We start from the raw sequence: 23,307 nt of genomic DNA, 5'->3' as shown, positions 1-23,307 counted from the left end.
CATTCTCATACACACCTGTAGAATATCATGTTCTAACTACTGAAACATGTTCAACTAAAACAATAGTGATTCACACAATCACATGGAAATGAAAAAAGATGCATGTGTTTCTCTGCTGTATAGACAAAATCATTTTCTATAGCATCCCCAGGATCAGTCACATTAAATAGTACTGTTAATCCACGGCTTAAGTTGATATTTTAGTGATCTGTTTGATACCCATTGGATTTGATCAAATCAACGATTTTGGTGCAACAGACCTTTCTCACAGAATCTTTAATAACTAAATGGAGACCTGATACAGATTCATAACAAAACATAAATAATTATTTACAGTTGCTAGATACGGTGTGAGATTTGATTTTAGTCCGTTTTCTGTCTGCCTGTAGCGGAAAGAAGACTATACATGCTATGAAGATATGATAGGGCTGCTTTTCAGTTGTTTGATTGGAATCTCTAAAAAGGCACACTACTGCCACCTAGTGTATTAGATCCATGTTTGACATCACACTACCGTAATCATGCAGCGGTAAAACTGACAGCACTAAATGTAACTGTCAAGACCTGACATTTTAACAATTTGCATAGCTAGATAGCATTGTGACAAAGTCAAAACACACAGAAATACTTTTCAAAGACATATTGGTTTACTCTAGATAAATTATACAGGGAAAGAAATGCTTAGCACAGTAAGTTACAGTATGTCATAACTCAGATGTGCTCAGTGCTTAAAATTGAAACAACCAAAAGAATACATTACAAAGAGAGTTACAGTGTTTTAAAACAAGAGGTTCAATGTTTGGCTAGTACCCTAAGAACACAGACTTCTCCAAGCCGTCCTCTGCTTTGGTGTACTCCAGGTGGGATCTGTAGTACTGGCTGTTGTAGTGAGGGCTGTTGCGGACGTACTCCAGATAGTCAGGGGTTCCTGGACAGATTACATTGTCTGCCAGCAGCACTGTGCCTTTCTGTATGAGACCACACTCCTAAAGAGAGAGGGATATAGAAAGAGATATAGTTGGGGGAATGGGAGAAAGAGAGGGAGATGGGAAGAGATATAGTTAGGGAGATGGGAGAAAGAGAGGGAGATGGGAAGACATATAGTTAGGGAGATGGGAGAAAGAGAGGGAGATGGGAAGACATATAGTTAGGGGAATGGGAGAAAGAGGGAGAAAAGAGAGAATGACATGTGTTTTGTTTATTCAAATCGGGGTAAGAATGTAGGACTATCAATGCTTCACTATCATCACAGGATGATCAGACTAGTTATCTTACTTACCTCCAGCAGTTTTGTGTCAGGAAGGTAGCGCTCTTTCCAGTGGTCCAGGAAAACTAAGTCAAACGCCTGGACCCCGAAATGCTCCTTCATCCAAGGGATCCAGTCTCCTGAGGCTCCCTCCACTAGCTGCACCTGGACAACAGTAATGAGATCTCATCTAAGCTTCTGAGTTATAACTGACCCGTATCTTTTAACATCTACTACCCACCCATATTTACATGAATGTACATCATGTTCATCATCAGATGTAATTATATTCATCTATCCTAATTTCCTTTTACCTTATCTTCCAGTCCTGACCATTTGATGACTTGACGAGCAATGGCAGCATAATCTGGGTTGAACTCCAAGGTAATGACACAGGCTCCAGGGGGTAATAGGCGGGCTATGCGTACTGTTGAGTAGCCACAGTAGGTGCCTAACTCCAAGACAGTGACTGGACTCACTTCATTGACCACCGAGTCCAGAATGGAGCCTGTAATGAAGTCACAATATATAGACACATACACGAAGATGTGGACACAGTCAAGACCAGGCAGACATGTGGCCTGGGGTGGTCTAGAGGTCTAAGAACACATCCTGTATATACGGCTGCAACATGGGTTAATTCAATCTGACTGTACTTTCAGCACTCTCCCCTACCTTTCACCTCTATCTATCCAATAAACATACACAATATTTACTATATATATACTGTGTTTGCGTATATATATATATATATATATATATATATATATATATATATATATATATATATATATATATATATATATATATATATATATATATATATATTTAGGTTTTAAATACCAGGCAGACTGATGATAGGGTAAAGATCAATTAAAGACTTCTATTCTCATTCAGCTGGTTATCTGAGGCCACCTGATTATAAAATGCATGCACACACACACTTTGGATAAAAGCATCTGCTAAATGGCATTTGTTATTATTATTAATAACCCATTCAAAGCACATGTAGAGTACCTTTCTCATCCCCCACATTCATGGCCCATTCTCTATGTCTGCAGAAGTGGTCGATGGCTGTGATCACACTCTGGGGGTCTCCTACAGTGGCTTTCGTCTGCACTGCCTTCAGAATACGCTAGATATGTCAGAGGGAAAAATTACGGATGGTATTGTACCTACGATGATGCCTACATTACATTTAGTATTTACTATTTTATTAGGATCCAAATTAGCTGCTGCCAAGGCAGCTGCTTCTCTTCCTGGCGTCCAAACAAGAATAAAACGACACATCACAACAAAACAATAGTCTACTCTACATCATAAATAAAACAACACATCACACAATACATTGTGCACTATACACATTTACACTGGTCCACCATAACAAATGTACAATATAACATGTACAATATTACACCAATACAATATCACAAATACAATGTGTGTGTGTGTGTGTGTGTGTGTGTACGTGCATGCACGCGTGGCAATGGGTGTGTGTGCGTGTCTCTTCACAGTCCACTATTTATATAATAATAAAGAATGTACGCATACCACGCTGCGCCTTGGTCCCATCCTTATAACGATCGTGAAAGAAGAACCCACCACAAATGGACCAAGCAGCATGTTAATGAGGAGCGGACATCATGGGCCCGGGAGAAAGATGAGTGGAGGACATCCTGGACCTGGGAGAAGGTAATGGCAGGGGACAAGACCCTGCCATGGAAGCAAGTGGAGATAGCGCAGGAGGAAAGGCGACGATACGAGGGGACACGGTTAGCACGGAAGCCCGAAAGGCAGCCCCAATATTCTTTTGGGGGGGGGGGGGTTCACACGTGGAGATTGGCTGAGTCAGGTTGGAGATTTGAGCCAACTCCTCGTGGTAGCGTGTGACTGGTCAGGCACCGTGTTATGCAGAGATGCACACGGTGTCTCCGGTTCGCATTCATAGCCCGGTGCGCTCTATTACAGATCCTCGCATTTGCCGGGCTAGAATGGGCATCCAGCCAGGACGGATGGTGCCGGCTCAGCGTTCCTGGTCTCCAGTATACCTCCTTGGACCAGGATATCCTGTGCCGACTCTGCGTACTGTGTCTCCGGTGCGTCTGCACAGCCCAGTGCGTCCTGTGCTGGCGCCCCGCCGGGCTCAAGTGAGCATCCAGCCAGGACGCATTGTGCCAGCTCTACGCTCCAGATCTCCAGTGTGCCTCCACAGTCCAGTACGTCCTGTGCCTGCTCCCCGCACTCGCCCTGAGGTGCGTGTCACCAGCCCGGTACCACCAGTGGTGGCACCACGCATCAGACCTCCAGTGCGCCTCCACAGTTCAGTACGTCCTGTACCTCCTCCCCGCACTCACCCTGAGGTGCGTGTCTTCAGCCCGGTGCCACCTGTACCGGTCCCACGCACCAGGCCTCCAGTGCGCCTCCAGAGTGCAGTACGCCCTGTTCCTGCTCCCCGCGCTCACCCTGAGGTGCGTGCCCCCAGCCCGGTACCATCAGTGCCGGCACCACGCATCAGACCTCCAGTGCACCTCCAGAGTCTAGTATGTCCTGTGCCTCCTCCCCGCACTCGCCCTGAGGTGCGTGTCTTCAGCCCGGTACCACCTGTACCAGCACCACGCATCAGACCTCCAATGCACCTCCACAGTCCAGTACGTCCTGTGCCTCCTCCCCGCACTCTCCCTGAGGTGCGTGTCATCAGCCCGGTACCACCAGTACCGGTCCCACGTATCAGGCCTCCAGTGCGCCTCCAACGTCCAGAGCTTCCGGCGACGTTTCACAGTCCGGAACCTCCAACAACGGGCCACAGTACGGAACCTCCAACGACGGGCCACAGTCCGGGACCTCCAACGACAGGCCACAGTCCGGAACCTCTAACGACGGGCCACAGTCCGGAACCTCCAACGACGGTCAACAGTCCGGAGCTTCCAGCGACGATCCCCAGTCCGGAGCCTCCAGCGACGATCCCCAGTCCGGAGCCTCCAGCGACGATCCCCAGTCCGGAGCCTCCAGCGACGGTCCCCAGTCCGGAGCCTCCAGCGACGGTCCCCAGCCCGCGGCCTCCAGCGATGGTCCCCAGCCCGGGGTCTCCAGTGACGGTCCCCAGTCCGGGACCTCCGGCGATGATCCGCAGTCCAGAGCCTCCGGCGATGATCCACGGTCTAGTTCTACAAAGGCGGCGGGATCAGTGTAAAGAGGAGGGGCGGCGTCCAGAACCAGAGCCGCCACCAAGGGTAGATGCCCACCCGGACCCTCCCCTATAGGTTCAGATCCCCACCTTTAGGGTGGGGTACTGTCACGCTCTGACCTTAGATATCTCTGCTTTCTTTAAATTTTGGTTAGGTCAGGGTGTGACGAGGGTGGGTATGCTAGTTTTTGTATTGTTTAGGGTTTTTGTATGTCTAGGGGTTTTGTAGGTCTAGGTAATATTTATGTCTATGGTGGCCTGATATGGTTCCCAATCAAAGGCAGCTGTTTATCGTTGTCTCTGATTGGGGATCATATTTAGGTAGCCGTTTTCCCTTTTGTGTTCGTGGATTCTTGTCTATGTGTAGTTGCCTGTCAGCACTCATTTGTATAGCTTCACGTGTTGTTTTGTTATTTTGGTTAGTTTGTTCAGTGTTCATTCTTATAATAATAAAGAATGTATGAATACCAAGCTGTGCCTTGGTCCTATCCTTATAACGATCGTGACAGCTATGTTTTATCATTTTTTTTAAATCTGAATTTACTGCTAGCTTCAGTAACCTGATGTGGAAGAGAGTGCCATGTAATTATGGCTCTATAGTACAGTAAGTTTGGACTTAGGGACTGTGAAGAGACCCCAGGTGGCATGTCTTATGGGGCATGTATGGGTGTCTGAGCTGTTTGTTAGATGCTTGAACAGACAGTTGGGTGCTTTCCACACTTCAATACTTCTGACAAAGACAAGTAGTGATGCAGTCAATTTCTCCTCTACTTTGAGCCAGGAGAGATTGACATGCATGTTCTTGATATCAGCCCTCCGTGTACATTTAAGGGCCAGCTGTGCTGCTTTGTTCTGGGCCAACTGTAATTTGCCTATGTCCTTCTTTGCGACACTTGACCATATATATATATACATACAGTACCAGTCAAAAGTTTGGATACACCTGCTCATTCAAGGGTTTTTCTTTATTTTTACTATTTTTTACATTGTAGAATAATAGTGAAGACATCGAAACGATGAAATAACACATGGAATCATGTGTTAGTAACCAAAAAAGTGTTTAAAAAGTGCTTTGCTGGTGACACTGTTGTGATTGATTTAGAATTCAAGGAACACTTAACTAGCATGCCAAGAGTGTGCAAAGCTGTCTTCAAGGCAAAGGGTGGCTACTTTGAAGAAACTAAAATCTAAAATATATTTTAATTTGTTTAACACTTTTTTTGGTTACTACATGATACCTTATGTGTTATTTCATAGTTTTGGTGTCTTCACTATTATTCTACAATGTGGAAAATAGTAAAAATAAAGAAAACCGAATGAATGAGTAGGCGTGTGCAAACTTTTGACTGGTACTGTAGGACTATAACCTCTCACATAGTTTTAATATTAACTCATGCAAAAATCAGTAGCAGTGCATTGGAAAAATCACTGTGGAAGCCAAGCCCCCCCCCCCCCTCAAATGATAATCGTGTTGTTTGCATTAAAAGGATGACACACACACTGTCATTTCAATCTGAAAACTCTCAAAGGAATCTGTTGTTATACCTTTCATGACAGGTCTCTGGAAGAACCACAATACCATAGTAACAATGGTGAACACCAAAGACTGAACTATACATCTGTTTAGAGAGCTCACTTGAGGACGTGAAGTCCGGGTCAAGGTGTCCAGTGCACGCTCCACGATGACATCATGCCACAGTAGTGCCAGTCCTCCATGATACTGCACAGCCATGGGGATCACCCAGCGGTAAAGAACAAAGAGGACAGCCGCTCCCATGATCAAACCAGAAAGAAGGCTCAGCAACATCCTAGGACACACAAAGATGGCTGTCATAAAAATGAATTCACTGTAATATAAACTATTTCTAATTTAGTTATGAAGACGGATAAACAGATAAATAACCATAGACACACTGTACCCATTTTAAAAGATTTTGCAATACAGTATGTCCTCTTATAAACAACAAGAAATCTGTGTGATCATAATGAAATGAATACTTATGGAAATCAATGCCCACGTCCATCAGATCTTGTATCTCTCCTTTCATTCCTCCTTTTGTACTAGGCTAATGAAATGGGTATTTACTATGCAGCAGATGACACTCAAACATGTCCTCCTCTCATTATCATTCAACCACTGTTGTCATATCCACTCATTACTCTCCATCACACTCACCATCACTCATCAAGGGGAAATGTATTTCATGATTGGCACTTTATATTAATATTTTTAACAAATACATTCATGTGTCCATGTGTTTCAAAATAATACTAACTAAATCACACTGGACTATGACAAAGTAACAACAAACACAACAAGTGTCTATTCGTGAAGAAAAGTCAACAACCTAGCGCTCACATTGAAAATCAAAATCACCTCTGAAACATGGTGGTTGAGTTGAGAAAAGTGCAAAAAGGGATAAGAACAAATCCTAAATCCACTACAAAACACATGATTTACACGTATGGAGGCGGGGGGTGGGAGTGTGGACTCTTGAACCTTTCATAGAGAATGCAACTCATGTCTATAAGCCCAGGAGAGGCTGAGCGGAGGTAATGCCTCGAGATGGGCTTTGCGTTGCATAGCAACGGGCAGAACAGGTCAAGCTGTGAGACAAAACCCATGGCACTTGGGCTGAGACCATCTTTACTTAGCCTTTCTTACACGTACGTGTACTGTAGCTACACACATAAAAGCTTCTGGAAATGTAGTCAGGCGCTTTGAGAGAGTGCCTTAATTAGATGGCAAATATACAGCAAATTGTTTGATGAAGCGGATTAACTGTACCATATTCCAGTGGGCCTTGCACCCTCAAGGTGCTTGAGATGTATAAAATGTATAAAGACAAAATAAAAATGTATAAAGACAAAATATTAACACCCGCTTATACTAAATAATCATAAACTGCAGTGTACAGAGAGAGAGCTCAATAAAACAACTCTGAAGATCGTTCCAGGATATCATGAGGTGAAGAGGGGCATACGAATCAGATGACAGAAAACACATGCCACACATATTTAACCCAATCCCCTCTGATGTAATTATGGAATCGAAACAGTTCCAATGAAATCTACACAATTCAGTCAGTCAAACATCAAAATGCTCCGCAACATCTTAAGCTTTTTAGAAAGGGAGAAGACAATTTACTGCACTGTTATCATGAAACCACAGTTGAAACCAACAATGTAAGCATGCAAAACGTAGCAGCTATTTCTTATACTATTTCAGCATGCAAAGGTAGATCAAAGACATGTCAATGGCATAATAACATGGCTATACTTACATCTGAAGCTTGTCAGTCTCCAATCAGGATGGAGATATTCTTCCTTTTCTTCACTTACACTTCTCCTTCTTGATGCCACCTCTCTCGCCATAAAACTGTTCCACACCTTCCAGCACAGTTCGTCTCACACACCAGCGCATTTTCACGAGACCCCTCCCTACATGCCAACCCTCCCCCTCACTTTCCGCTGCTGAATAATAGCTAACCCTTAGTGTGAACAGAGCGGAATCCCACTGGGCACGGACGTCAATTTAACATCTGGTTCACGTTGGATCGACATAACTTCGTTGAAATTGGAAACAACAACGTTGAATTGACCAGTGCGTGCCCAGTGGGATGTGGAGGTCTCACTAGAGAAAGCCCACTCTCAGTCATCAACACACTCACAGCCCACCTCACGCATAAGTTGGATCAGAAGGGACAACACAGAAGGAAGCAATGAAAAGAGAGGAGGTATGGCTTACCTTGCATGGACTGGATGACCGGGCTGCAGTTTTGAACCCTACTCATCAGTATCCTAATCCCCTTTGAAGCCACTCCTCCTCTGTCATTCCACGAGATCTCATCACAGGAGTCAGGTGAATCAGAGTATTATGAATTCATGCATGAATTGGCTAAATTAACACAACGTCTAATTCTGACCCGATTTCTATTAATTGTTTTAAGAAACGTGGTAGATAATGAAAGCCTTGTATAAACAAATAGCATTTATTCAATGAAAGACAAAAACAAAAATAATGTTCCCAGTGTGCTTTTGAAAAGGCAGTATTCCAGTAAGTCTGGCCTTCTTTATGATTTTGGTCATTGATGTGCTCCAATTTGAATAATCTGAACACAGGCCATCACATCAGAAATAATCTGGAATATCAAATGAATATCAAAAGAAAGCTGTAAAATTAAACAGTGACAGTTTTACATAAACTGGATTTGTTTCTCATGTCATCTCTCCATATCAAAAGTTATTATCTCCACATCAAACGCTTCAAATCACCCGACAAAATATAGTGATAATTGATTGCTCTCGCAGAGTAAACAGAAAAATAGCACATGCAGAAAATCAGCTGAAAAAAAATAACACTTGCTGAATTTCATACATGACCCACAAAACCCCTTCCCCCACTTTAATGGCAATTCTGCCACTTTTTAACCTCATAATTATCACCAGCACCAAACCAGTGTCTACATACGGTATGTGAAAACAGCACGTTTCTATGATCTGTGGTTAAACAGATAAGGTCCTAAAAAAGACTTCTCTGTGACATCACAGGGTAGGATTAAAAGTAAGAGAAACTGATTTTCTAAACCTGCAACAAGTTACTAGTCAGAGGGAGGGTATTTTCTTGCTTCCCACGTTGCCACGTGTCTCACAGTGTTAGAAAATCTCCTTTTTTTTAAATGTTTCAACTTCTGATGATGTCATCGCGTTTAACTTTTTTTATTTATATTTTGTTCTACAAAAAGTAGAAATACGCAAATTTCATATTTAGACACTGGTATTGTGCTTGAGATAATGACATGAGGTTTAAAATGGGTGGAATTACCCTTGAAATCATCATCATATTATGGGACTTCACCTCTGTAACCTCTGTGGCCTCGGTGAGACGGCTGTGTCTCTGATGTAATCCAGGGTGGTTCAGACACTGTGCAGTGGTGGCGACTCTGTGTCCATGAGGGGATCCAGAGGGGTTCAGACACTAGGTAACAGTATGATGTCTATGAGGAGATCCAGGGATGTTTTAAACACTGGGCAGCGGTGGCTCTCTTCTCTGGGAGGGGCTCCAGCATGGTGAGGAGGAAGGCACTGAACTGGACTGCCTGCTCCCGTGGCCACTCGTATTTATCCAGCAGGATCTCACACAAACTCCACGGCTTCAGCCTTGAGATGCGCCTCAGATGCCCTGTTAGCAAACAAGGGAAAGAGTCTTAGTATTGACTGAACAGAATATGTCAAATGAATTTGATAGTCATTGTGTGGGTGAAATTAAAACAAGGGTGATTCACATAAATATGAATCAGATGCTACAAGAAACCCTTTGTGGAAACAACAGTTCACAAGTCATTGTTAATAGATATACCTTTGTGATTGAAATATCGCCTGGAGTTTCTCCCTGAGAGGGCAAACTGGGATGGAAGGGGTCCCAGCAACTCAATTATGTGAGCAATGTGATCTGAAAGGAGACATTGGACTATGCAGGTGAAATAAATATTATAGCATTTATTTTATTTCCTTTTTTTATGAGCAAGACAAATCACGTGGAAAAACACAGGACAGAGAGCAGAAAGGACAAGGCTTACCTTCCTCTCGAGAGAAGTTGTCCCCTGAATGGGGTTCAAACAGATATTCCCCAGTGGCCAGCTCAAATGCCTGTATGGATATGTTAAGAGTTCTTAGTAATAGATATTATGGACAGTCATAAGGGTGGATGTGGTGCTCCTGGGTTCTCACCATGCAGGCTGTGCTCCAGATGTCTGCAGGAGTGCCATAGCCAGCCCCAATCAGGACCTCCACAGAACGGTACTGACAGGTCTGGATGTCCTCTGTGAAGTGTTTGTACTGAAGAGCAGAGACATGAAGAATTAGCCCTCCATACTATGAGCAATTACTTGATATTAGCCTGTTGAATGTTATATTAATGTATTTTGTCATCTAAGGTACCATATTTAATACCTATACATTACCAGTCCGAAGTTTGGACACACCTTCTCATTACAGGGTTTTTATTGATTTTCACTATTTTCTACATTGTAGAATAAAGGTGAAGACATAAAAACAATGAAATAACACATATGGAATCATGTAGTAACCAAATAAAAGTGTTAAACAAATATATTTTATATTTGAGAATATTCAAAGTAGCCACCCTTTGCCTTGATGACAGCTTTGCAAACTCTTGGCATTCTGTCAAACAGCTTCATGAGGTAGTCACCTGGAATGCATTTCAATGAACAGGTGTGCCTTAAAAGTTAAAAGTTCATTTGTGGAATTTCTTTCCTTCTTAATGCGTTTGAGCCAATCAATGGTGTTGTGACAAGGTAGGGTTGGTATATAGAAGATAGCCCTATTTGGTGAAAGACCAAGTCCATTTTATGGCAAGAACAGCTCAAATAAGCAAAGAGAAATCACCATCATTACTTTAAGGCATGAAGGTCAGTCAATTTGGAAAACGTCAAGAACTTTGAAAGTTTCTTCAAGTGCAGTCACAAAAACCATCAAGCGCTATGATGAAACTGGCTCTCATGAAGACTTCCACAAGAAAGGAAGACCCAAAGTTACCTCTACTGCAGAGGATAAGTTCATTAGATTTTTTAGAGTTACCAGCTTCAGGAATTGCAGCCCAAATAAATGCTTCACTTAGTTCAAGTAAACAGACACATCAACTGTTCAGAGGAGACTGCATGAATCAGGGCTTTGTGGTCGAATTGCTGCAAATAAACGATTAGTAAAGCACACCAATAACAATAAGAGACTTGCTTGGGCCAAGAAAAATGAGCAATGGACATTAGACCAGTGGAAATCTGTCCTTTGGTCTGATGAGTCCAAATTAGAGATTTTTGGTTCTAGTCTTTGTGAGACACAGAGTAGGTGAACGGATTATCTCCACATGTGTGGTTTCCACCGTGAAGCATGGAGGAGGAGGTGTTATGGTGTGGGGTTGCTTTGCTGGTGACACTGTCAGTGATTTATTGTGATGGTGTGGGGGTGCTTTGTATATAATAATAATATATCCCATTTAGCAGACGCTTTTGTCCAAAGCGACTTACAAGTCGGCTGGGGCCACTACTTTACATATGGGTGGCCCCAGTGGGAATTGAACCCACGACGCTTGGCGTTGCACGCGCCATGCTCTACCGACTGAGCCACAGCTTTGCTGGTGACACTGTCTGTGATTTCTTTTGAATTCAAGGCACACTTAACTAGCATGGCTACTACAGCACTCTGCAGCAATACGCCATGCCATCTGGTTTGCGCTTCGTGGGACTATCATTTGTTTTTCAACAGGACAATGACCCAACACACCTCAGGCTGTGTAAGGGCTATTTGACCAATAATGAGAGTGGTGGAGTGCTGCATCAGATGACCTGGCCTCCACAATCACCCGGCCTCAACCCAATTGAGATGGTTTGGGATGAGTTGGAACGCAGAGTGAAGGAAAAGCAGCCAACAAGTGCTCAGCATATGTGGGAACTCCTTCAAGACTGTTGGAAAAGGATTCCAGGTGAAGCTGGTTGAGATAATGCCAAGAGTGTACAAAGCTGTCATCAAGGCAAAGGGTGGCTACTTTGAAGAATCTCAAATATAAAATATATTTAGATTTTGAATTATTTAATACTTTTTTGGTTAATACATGATTCCATGTGTTATTTCATAGTTTTGATGTCTTCACTATTATTCTACAATGTAGAAAATAGTAAAAGAAATTAAGAAAAACCCTGGAATGAGTAGGTGTCCAAACTTTTGACTGGTACTGTATTCATTCATATACATAATGTCTGTCAGATAGTAACTCACCACCCAGCAGGCGTTGCCCAGATCTGCAATCTTGATGCTAATTCCATCAGCATTCTGTGGCTTCAGAAGATTCACCAACATATCTGTTTCACTGAACCCTGAAACAAAATACAAGACAGATGGTGCAGATAGATATTATGGATGATGGATGTGCCGTGAGTGCTCTGGTGTAAAATGGATGCTATGTATGATGTATTACAGCATAAATATCATTCATATACACTGAGCATACAAAACATTAGGAACACCTGCTCTTTCCATGACATAGATATGAAATGAAAGCTATGATCCCATATTAATGTCATTTGTGAAAACTACTTCAATCAGTGTAGATGACGGGGAGGAGAGAGGTTAAATTAAAGAAAGATTTATAATCCTTGAGACAATTGAGACATGGATTGTGTTTGTGTGCCATTCGGTGTGTGAATGGGCAAAAATGCGCTCAAGTTTCCCTGTGCATCAAGAATGGTCCACCACCCAAAAGACAGCCAGCCAATTTGACACAACTGTGGGAGGCATTGGAGTCAACATGGGCCAGCATCCCTGTGGAATGCTTGACACCTCGTAGAGTCCATGCCCCAACGAATTAAGGCTGTTATGAGGGCAAAAGGCATTGCAACTCAATATTAGGAAGGTGTTCCTAATGTTTTGTACACTTAGTGTAACTTAATCATCAGCATATGCATGAAATATTGTAATGCAAATCATGAAAGTTCAATTGAAACACTGGACAGGTATTCTGACATATACTACACGGAAATATGCTGTGACAATATACTCTATACAGGGGGCTCCAGATCAAGACTGACCATGTGATGGTGATGAGGGCTGGTTGTCTCTCTGGGTAGAAGGATGCAACACTGTAGATTGTCTAGAGCAGTGTGACATTGTAGTCAATGATGGTGCATCTTCTATTGGTGACGAGACTGACTCCCTGCTGTCAGAGCCCATTGCTTCTTCATGCAGCAGGTTCCGTCTCCATGTAGTACGCACAGGACCTGAAGGCTTAGGGGGAGAGGTGGAACTGGGAGTGCTACAGGGAGTGGTGATATTGGAGAATGACACATGAGGTTTTGCCCTCTTCTGACGGTCAACTAAATTGTCCTCGCCCTGTTGCGGCTGTTGATGTTTGTTCTCCTTTCTCGACAACCTGGCCCTCGGGATCCTGGAAACCTTCCCGGTCTATGAGCACAGTCACAGGATTTGTTGGGAAACTTAAAATGAGACGTCTCTCATTTTGCAGCATGCAACAGCGTTAAATATATTTTAAACCAATCTCTGCAAATAAGGTACATTTCTTTAAATATTAGTACCACAAATCCCTTTTGCATGCAGTGCATGCTAATTTTCAATGAATTGATCAAGGTGAACAATTTCACTACAAACACAAAGGTATAGTTATACATACTGAATGAATACAAATATCAATTAGTAAACTGTGCATCTTCATTCAGAAATGCTGTTCATGTCCAAGTTAATGATTAATACACATTTGTTATAGCACACACACACCATTGCTGTTGTAATGGTTGAATGAGTAGAACACCTGAAACAATACTGTAACTATTGACAACAGCCAGATTCACAGATCAATGCTTTTCTCCAGAAGAACCTTAATAGGGCCAAGATGCAGTGAATCAGCACACACTCACAATGCCAAGTCCATCTTACCCAAACCCCAAGAGTTTGGAAAGCCACAGTCAACTTCCCCAACAAGTTTGACACAATCTAATACCAAAATGATGATAGGAGGGGTCAGAGAGACAAGATGAGGTCATCAAAAGATTACCAGAAACTATGTTTCACCCTTTGTAGCAATATGGCTGGTTCATGATTTGAGACAAGACAAAGAGTTGATTGCCATACCTGCTTCTCTCTTAGACTGGTATTTTCTGGCATCAGTAGTAGATGAAGAGATCAGCAAGGCACAAGAGAACATGAAATCAAATCATAGAGAACAAAAATAATAACATTAGGTAATATTAAACTTTGAATATTCAACATTGTTATTGCATCTCCATCTATCTGTAACAAATCTTTTCCATTTCCCTCCATCTAAAAAATAAATTAAGTTTAAAAAAGACAAGAGGGAATTGTACTTAATGACACATGTATGCCAACTTGGAATAGAGAGCAATCCTAACCTGAACAGCTTGTGGGAGCAGGAGAAACTGGCAGCTCCTGTAGGTTGGTGTCGGCTGCCAGCTCCTGGACGTAAACATCATCCACTCTCAAAAGGATGTTCTCTGGCTTGATGTCTGTGTGGATAATCTTGCATTTAGTGTGCAAGTAATCTAAGCCCTGGAAAACCTGTGATATGAGACAACAATGGTGATATACTATGGCTACATGACACCAGGGAACACACAAAGGAGATCATCCTTTCACAAAAGCTGCTCTAGATGATAAAACGGTAGAGACAGGATGTAGAGATCACAGGGGAAAGACACCACCTGTCTGAGGATGCTCTTAACGCAGGGCAGGGGAAGGCCAGTGTAGTTGGATTTGATGATCCACTTCAGCAGTTGGTGACCCAGCACTTCAAGAACCATGCATACATCTGACACATTGCTGAATTAAGGAGAAACCATTTCACTCAGATGTGCAAGTTAACATACGACACATACTGTATGAGAAATAGATCACGGGTAAAATGATAACACGTGGAGGACTTTTAAAAGGATACGCTCCCCATTGACTCCAGAGACCTTGAAGTCATCGATAAGTTGCACAACAGTGTCTCGTTTAGGGTCAGATGGGTCACTGTCCCTTACCTAAATGCAATTGATAACAGGACATAACTGGGGAGTAAACATGTGACTGTTCATTTTCACCATTGTGCAACTAATAAAAGGCAATATTTCCTAATAAGCTTGGCTCTGGTTGATGAACAAGCAAGGTATTAGACTGATTAAGCCTATGTAGCAGAGAATAAAAGGTTGAACATGGGTATACAATACTAACACATTTCAGAAGCTTGATCTCATCCAAACCAGTCTCTGTGAAGGTTGGAGCACTCTTTACCACCTTCAGAGCCACGAAACGCCTCTTCCTGCTCATACAAATAAAACATGTGAATCACTTGCTTTAACTGTCATAATCACAATATGAAACCGAAGGTCAATCAATAACCAAAAACAATGTTATCAGTATACTGTAACTATTATACTTACTCAATGTCCCAGCCTAGCCACACAGTGGAGAAGTGGCCCCATCCCAACTTCTTCACCACCTGGTAACGGTCAATGAATATTGCTCCAATTTCCACCGGGTAGTAGCCACCTACAATGAACATTGAAGCCTCTTTCCGATCAACAATAAACTGTATAAAAACTCCTACCACACAATATTGTATTGTTGTTTGGTGATATTTGGCACACTGGTGAAGTACCTATACAGTAATCAGATGGATTCTCCTGTTCCTCATCATCGGATCCGAAAATCTCAGGTGAAGGGGAATATGATGATAGTTTGATGGTAAGGGGTGGTTTGGGGGTAGGGTCAACTAGTGGTTTAGGGGTCAGGGATTTGGGGGTAAGGGATGATTTGGGGGTAAGCGGTGGGTTGGGGTTAACAGCAGGTAAACTGAGGGAAAGTGCTGATATTGCAGCAGCATATCTAGATGAAGGCACATTGGACATTGTCAAAGGACACACAATAGAACAGGGAGCCGACGCCTTCTAGCCTAGACAGCACAGGTCATGCAAGTGTAGGGTTGAAGAAAATGGAGATGAAGATGGTACACGCAGAAGGCCTACAGCAAAAAGAAAAACAGACAAACTTTTCATTAAACACTTTCACACTATTATAAATTGACATCCTAAGCATTCATACATAGGATATATGAGGTTAAATCAGACAACACAAAGTGGCCAATGTACAGGTAACTGCCAAAATAAAGGAAACACCAGCATAAAGTGTCTTAATATGGTGTTTGGCCACCACAAACCCCTCTTTTAAAGTCGTGAGATCTCTTCTAGCCATGGTAGTCAAAACAATGGGAAATGGGCATTTTCATACATGACCCTAAGCCACTGATGCAGACCTTTGGAACATCTACATTTTAAAAAGTCTAATAAAATCCATTTAATATATCCTACACCTTCACAATTAATCCATTATTTATTTTAGACAGGTCTAAAGAAACATGATATGAAGAAAATGTAGCCTATTTCAGAAGAATGAATAGCATACTTTGAGTTGTCCTAAATTAGTTCCTGATCTGGCTATGCCAAATGGCTGTGGGCTACACTAGTTCATTTAACAGACAAGACTTGCTTAGAATTCCGTGGCATTATTTAATATTATTTTGTAGTATGAAGAATACAATTGAACAAAGCTGAATAAAATAGACAGGATATTTTCTCCAACCGATTTGAGGGAGTGCACACATGTGGCTATTCTGTTGAGCGGTTAACAAAGAAATATGTACTCCTATATGCTTATTGATAGTTATTAATGTAACTTTAGTTGTTCTACAAACGCTGGGCTATATGTTTGGATTTTTTAATACATTGTAAGGCTGAATGATGCGACTCTAATGATGATTTGAAAAAAGTTGCTTGAAAGACATGAGCTCTGCTTTGTTTTTTGCGCAGTCTGTACACTCTTTGTCAGTCTCTAAATTACAATTTGAGAAGCACTTGATTATGCCTCGAATTTCCCGGCGGCCTCCCCTTTGTGTGGCGATAATGCACCCTAAAATCAGAAGCACCCGGGACGCAACTTTGCGCGTCCTTATCCAATTCAGAGGTGCATATTGAAGATATAGCCAACAAGATGAATAGGCTTAACGAACTGCAAAAGCACTAGCCTATGTCAATCTACTATGCCCCATAGTACAAATTCTACTCTGTGGGATAAATACATATTCCAAACATATTCTGGGACAGTTGTAAAATGCGATAGATCCCAAATTAATATAAACACTAGCATCCCCAAAAAGTTTTTTTACGCAATGAGGCTGACGCAACAGATCAGAAGATTTAGCTAAAAATGTTGATAAACTATTCGGCTATATCTTCCCATTATAAGTGCAGTAATGCACACACAGCAGTAGGTTATACGCGCAAATGTTCCATTAGCGGGAAAACACCATTATCAAAAGTGACCATGAATGCGATTATGCATATAATGCTTTTATTATAAAGGTGCATTTTTATGGTGAAAATTATCTTCCCCAAACTTGAAACAGTGACCCATCTGACCCTATACAGTATGTATGCCCGTTAGGCTCTGCACCCCTTGTAAAGAGGATTAATGTGTTTCATTTTAAGAAGTTTTTTGGCCACTTTAGTTGTGATTACAAACCTTGTCAAAACATATAGGCCTATGGGTTAGGCTATATGAGATGTCCGACTCTGATTCGAAACAGTCACACAAAAATCTTGCCTTGACATGTAATAAATAATATATGTGTGAAATTCGCTCTGATTTAGAATAGCACTGTTAGAGGGAGAAGCCCAATAACAGTGACTGAAAGGTCACGTGGAATTTGACTGCCTTCATGACTGGTGGCACATGGTGTGGCGGTAATAGGGTCACCACAAAAGCCCTAGGTGTGAATACTTATGTAAATTAAGTATTTACTTTTGATTTTCAATAAGTCTGCAAAACATGTTTTCACTTTGTAATTAGGAGGTATTATGTATAGATGGGTGAGATTTTTATTTTATTCATTTTGAATTCAGGCTGTATGTAACAACACAATTTGGAGTAAGTCAAGGGGTATGAATACTTTCTGAAGGCACTGTACTTCGTATTCCTCATTTACTGAAGTATTTTCCTTTATTTTGGCACTTACCTGTATCTACAAAAAAGTAAAGCCTATTCAAATTCTAAATTTAGTCAATCTTATCATTCTAGAAACTGTCTGCAATTACATTTTCAGGGTCCAGTGGATGTGCAAGAGACAGTTTATTTTTAGCTGTGTTTCGATGAATGGCTTGTCAACTTAAATAGCTCTTCAAAGCTGGCCTGTAACTATTGACTGGGTGCATGCTCTCTAGCAGAGTCCTTCTTGTAAACATGTCACAACGATAGCTAGATAGGGCCGTCTGTCAAGTCATTCTCTCAGTCAAGTCATGAAGGTGTCAAACACAACCTCCAGTTTGAGTTGTTTGGTAAGACTTCAGCACTGCCAAGTACAGCAATCCTGTCCTCTAAATAAAACAAATGTTTAAAAAATGTAACAGATGATTTACATTTGTGTAACTGATTTATAAAAGTAACTATCTAAGGCAAAACAGAAATTAGCGTGCTAATAATAGTCGTTAGGTAGCCTGAGTCTGTTCTCGACAAAAGTTGTTTATATGTTGCAGTTTGTCATTGTTTTGAAGCCTATTTCAGCGAACAACTTCAAGTTCATGTATTTATTTCAAGGTGACATATTAAATAACAATTGGTTCTAAACTTTATTACACTCTGTAACTGTGAAATTATTTTTAAAATATTTACCCAAATACTTACATATGATAGTGAAAAACGGTGTCCTCCGATTTCTCTGGCAGCTGAGGGACCGTTCTTCCCTCGTCAATGTTTGCTCTGCGTGCCTGCCTGCCTGCTTGCCCATAAGCACAGCATATGTTCTGAAAATGACGTGAGCTGAGCTGTGCTGGTGGCTGGCAGGACACTGGTTTCCACTTTCCACTAGAATCAGTGGTATTTAACTGGGTCTCCGCGGCCCGCTGTAGGGGGTTTCAATGTTTTTATGAATATTGCTAGAAACAACAGAATACGTTCATTTGGAATTTCAAACCTACAAGTGTATGTGCCTGCTGGTAAGGTTTCTTAACTTGGACATACATTTTTGCCAACACATGGCTAACCTTTGTTTAACCAGCTAAACAGCTGCTCTTAGTGAAAATGTGTTTGGGAGTTATCTTTCTAGCTAATAGGCTATGTTGGAGTGTACAACTCCGCTTCCAATTATAATGTGGGGTGGTTAAAATAATGAAAAACGGTCTACCAAATCTATTCATTTTAAAATGTTGATTACTTCTCCGTCCCATTATCATTCACCTGATGAGAAAACATATGATTGGGTCACTGGTTTGCCTGGGAGGGGGTCCCTGGGCAATATTTTTTTTTAAAGACCACCACTAGATAACACAGCCAAAGTCAAATTGGCTATATTTATAAAGATGAATGCTTTTTGGTCTAAATTTAAGGTTAGGGTTAGGCATAAGGTTAGCAGTGTGTTAAAAGTTAGGGTTAAGGTTAGGTTTAAAATTTTAACTCACTGTGCTCTTTCCCTCACTCACAAACTCCCTCCAGGGGTGGAAAGAGTACTGAAATATCCTATTCATGTACTGTTACTTTAATAACATTTTACTCAAGTAGAAGTAAAATTACTCAGAAAAGCTATTCAATTTTAGGAACAAGAGTATTTGCAATTAGTTACTTTGCACCTCTGTAAAAAAGTAATCTGTCAAATTGTGTCATTCTTCAAGCAAAGCCAAAGCCATTAGAATTAGGCTAATAAGGATGAACTGATGAAATGTCCTATGATACATATTTTATTGAACTGAGGCAAATCACTCACAGTCATTACATTGTAAATACATGAAAATCAACATACTGTCGTTTTTTTGTTGTTGAATGATTCCATTTCAACATGTTTAATTAACCATGATTACACTTTATTAAAAAAAGATCAATGAATGCACCCCATCCTCCTCCCACCAAAAATGTACAGTATGTCTCACCCCTTTGAAATATGGTCATGGCCTAATGGGATGAAAAAAACTTGTCTCAACTCATTCCAGTCAATCAATATAACTCATTTGTGGCATTACTCCAAAAATCGAAAAAACAAATACATTTGTAAATGTCAATTAACACCACACTTATCTTGCTGGTGCTGAGAATTGTATGGGCTTTATGACAGAAGTGTATTTCACAAAAAGATACAAAATATTATTAAGTTCATAAATATACAATATATATATTCTGGATAAATTTGCTTTGAGCTGAGTGTATATTCATTATGTTTTACAGACATAAGTTACATCACCTGAAAAATACATTTATGACCCCCAATGCACAGCAGTTTGGTCATCCGTTTCAGGTTTAGACTAGCTGGAAGAATTTCACACACTAACTACTGAATGGGAAAACAGCAACATTTAAAACCATATAACATTCCACTAAAGGTACTTGAGAAAAAGGAACATTTTCAGCTGTAAAACATGTCAATAGATGAAAAGCCATGGCATTCATGAGTCTATTATCCTCAGTAAAAATGAAAGATCATTATTAGCTACGTACATACTTTTTTTGTTTTCAGATGACAGTTTGCACCATAATGATCAATGAAGAAATACACTTACACTTTCAATATTATTCCAGAGGTATTCCTTTCCTACCATTAATTTAGTTAATGATGCACTTTTATAATGGTATAATCATGAACCTATGATACACAAGAACAGACAAGCACATACACTATAAATACAAAAGTATGTGGACACCCCTTCAAATTAGCGGATTCTGCTATTTCAGCCACAACCATTACGGACAGGTGTATAAAATCGAGCACACAGTAATGCAATCTCCATTGACAAACATTGGCAGTAGAATGACCTTTTCTGAAGAGCTCATTGACTTTTAATGAGGCACCGTCATAGGATGCCACCTTTCCAACAAGTCAATTAATCAAATTTCTGCCCTGCTAGAGCTGCCCCGGTAAACTGTAAGTGCTGTTATTGTGAAGTGGAAATGTCTAGGAGCAACAACAGCTCAGCAGCTAAGTGGTAGGCCACACAAGCTCACAGAACGGGACCGCTGAGTGCTAAAGCGCGTAGTGCATAAAAATCGTCTGTTCTTGGTTGCAACACACACTACCAAGTTCCAAACTGCCTCTGGAAGCAAAGTCAGCACAATAAGTGTTAGTCTGGAGCTTCATTAAATGGGTTTCCATGGCCGAGCAGCCGCAGACAAGCCTAAGATCACCACGCGTAATGCCAAGCTTCGGCTAGGGTGGTGTAAAGCTCGCCATCATTGGACTCTGGAGCAGTGGAAACGCGTTCTCTGGAGTGATGAATCACGCTTCACCATCTGGCAGTCCGACGGACAAATCTGGGTTTTAGAGGATGCCAGGAGAATGCCACCTGCCCCAATGCATAGTGCCAACTGTAAAGTTGGTGGAGGAGGAATAATGGTCTGGGGCTGTTTTTCACGGTTTGGGCTAGGCCCCTTAGTTCCAGTGAAGGGAAGTCTTAACGCTACAGCATACAATGACATTCTAGACAATTCTGTGCATCCAATTCTGTGACAACAGTTTGACAATTCCCTCCTGTACAAGGCGAGGTCCATACAGAAAGGGTTTGTCGAGATTGGTGTGGAAGAACTTCACTGGCCTGCACAGAGGCCTGACCCTCAACCCCATCGATCACCTTTGGGATGAATTGGAACGCTGACTGCGAGCCAGGTCTGATCGCCCAACATCAGTGCCCGACCTCACTAATGCACTTGTGGCTGAATGGGAGAAAGTCCCAGTAGCAATGTTCCAACATCTATTGGAAGGGCTTCCCAGAAGAGTGAAGGCTGTTATAGCAACAAAGGGGGGACCAACTCCATATTAATGCCCATGATTTTGGAATGAGACGTTCGATTAGCAGGTGTCCACATAGTTTTGGTCACGTAGCACATCATGGGAAGCTCTTGAATTGTGGTGGCATTAATGACTTAAAATATTTTTTATCATTATGATAACATTGTGCCAACACTAGGAGTAGCGTATGACAACATGATTTCATTGGAAATGGAATCTCCTACTAGCACAGTTCTGACATAAGGCCTGCTCATGCCATCATTCAGCAGTGCCATCCCTAGCCCTGTTCTTGTTAGATCCTTTTAAAAGGAATTTATAGTCAAATCTTTCTTATTATCATGATACATACAGATCCAAATGTGTGGTTTATTGTTGATCTTGAATGTCCAATTGGGCCACACATTTTCTTATTTGCTCAAACTTGATATCCTGTCAACCATTTTCTGGTTTTCAAGTGTTCTCTCTTGGGGAAAATGTCCCATCCCACTGTTCTACTTGCTTTTGAGGGGTTAAGGCTTTTGACATTCATAAAGTGCTCTGAAGGAAAACATGCTACGCAACTGAATGAATAAAAATGACAAGAAAGTTCATTAAACGACTGTCCTAGACCAGTAAAAGCCCTCTGAACATTACTATTATGACATTTCAGCAGCTGGACTCAGAAAATGCAGAAAAATGAGATTGCATGAAACAACTCAATTTGGCAACAACAGGCATTGCTTTCATTTGTTGATTGAAGACCAAGCTTTGAAAGGATTAGTGTTAGCATTGCAGATTATTAGAAAGCACTAACGTTTTTACAAAAGGTAGGGTTCTGTTTTAAACACAGAGCCACAGCTCCTGTTCCTCAGTCTACCATATTGCAATGTAAGTCCCCATTCGTTTAACAAAAATGAGAAATAGCAAGCCAATGCATTTTTGATGGACAGATGAAAAGATAAGACAGATGTAATATATTCATCTTTACAAACATGTACATTTACACATTCACTGGTGTCTAAATACTTTTTAGATCATATGAGTTCATTACATATGTTTGTAAATCACAAGACTAATGAGCAATAAATGACCTGTTCTATATCTATTCTTTATACCTCATAAGATACAAAATAGTTATTTAGAATACATATACTATATTCTGTAAAAAAATTATATATTGGGAGATTTGTTAGGTTAAACAAGGAGGATGTTTGTTACATGTGGCTTGGGTCTGACCAACGATAGAATACAATAAATACAGTATACGGTAGCTACAGAATAACAGGGCATTCAGAACGGCTTTACAGTCTTTTTCTGCTGGGGTTGTAATGTGTTTTTTTTTAGCTTGTGGGGTCACCTTATATCAGCTCCCTTTACATTGTCTGGATCTGTGTGTGTGTGTGTGTGTGTGTGTGTGTGTGTGTTTAAAAAATGATTCAGCTACATTAGACCAACGTGCCAGGGTCAGCGCTGGGCTCCTTCGGAGTCATGTCTTGCATCTGAGGATGAACGGGCTCTTGATAGAGTGAGAACTCCATTGACCTGCCATAG

At 41.3% G+C, this 23,307-nt stretch overlaps 3 protein-coding genes across 4 annotated transcripts in view; all 3 read right to left on the bottom strand.

The window, feature by feature from the left end:
• Nucleotides 1–259: 259 nt before the first annotated feature.
• On the bottom strand, nt 260–7,812 carry LOC135541129 (catechol O-methyltransferase B-like). Of its 2 annotated transcripts, XM_064967246.1 has the most exons (6): nt 7,715–7,812; nt 6,067–6,238; nt 2,264–2,381; nt 1,561–1,754; nt 1,280–1,411; nt 260–986 (listed from the first exon to the last, which is right to left on the bottom strand). In XM_064967246.1, coding segments are annotated over exons 1-6 (801 nt in total). In that variant the 5' UTR covers nt 7,717–7,812; the 3' UTR covers nt 260–803. The 2 variants fall into 2 exon arrangements, with proteins under 2 accessions (XP_064823318.1, XP_064823317.1); XM_064967245.1 differs by lacking the exon at nt 7,715–7,812 and having other exon boundaries at nt 6,067–6,389.
• Nucleotides 7,813–7,910: 98 nt separating this feature from the next.
• Nucleotides 7,911–18,767, bottom strand: LOC135542147 (SRSF protein kinase 3-like). Its single transcript, XM_064968855.1, has 14 exons — nt 18,693–18,767; nt 15,616–15,978; nt 15,398–15,506; nt 15,189–15,276; nt 14,911–14,998; nt 14,678–14,784; nt 14,369–14,534; nt 14,091–14,116; nt 13,034–13,406; nt 12,225–12,322; nt 10,161–10,268; nt 10,010–10,079; nt 9,790–9,882; nt 7,911–9,612 (listed from the first exon to the last, which is right to left on the bottom strand). The coding sequence occupies exons 2-14, from the start codon at nt 15,863–15,865 to the stop codon at nt 9,428–9,430; spliced, it is 1,761 nt and encodes a 586-aa protein (XP_064824927.1). The 5' UTR covers nt 15,866–15,978; nt 18,693–18,767; the 3' UTR covers nt 7,911–9,427.
• A 953-nt stretch (nt 18,768–19,720) lies between these two features.
• LOC135542145 (coiled-coil domain-containing protein 120-like) overlaps nt 19,721–23,307 on the bottom strand; it is a 29,986-nt gene continuing 26,399 nt past the window's right edge. The window contains exon 11 of the mRNA XM_064968849.1: nt 19,721–23,298. Within this exon, the coding sequence (XP_064824921.1) occupies nt 23,202–23,298 (97 nt within the window). The 3' untranslated portion in view covers nt 19,721–23,201. The remainder of the gene's footprint in view (nt 23,299–23,307) is intronic.

Source organism: Oncorhynchus masou, chromosome 6, assembly GCF_036934945.1.
Source record: "Oncorhynchus masou masou isolate Uvic2021 chromosome 6, UVic_Omas_1.1, whole genome shotgun sequence".
Lineage (NCBI taxonomy): Eukaryota > Metazoa > Chordata > Actinopteri > Salmoniformes > Salmonidae > Oncorhynchus > Oncorhynchus masou.
This window is presented reverse-complemented; position numbering and strand designations above follow the sequence as displayed.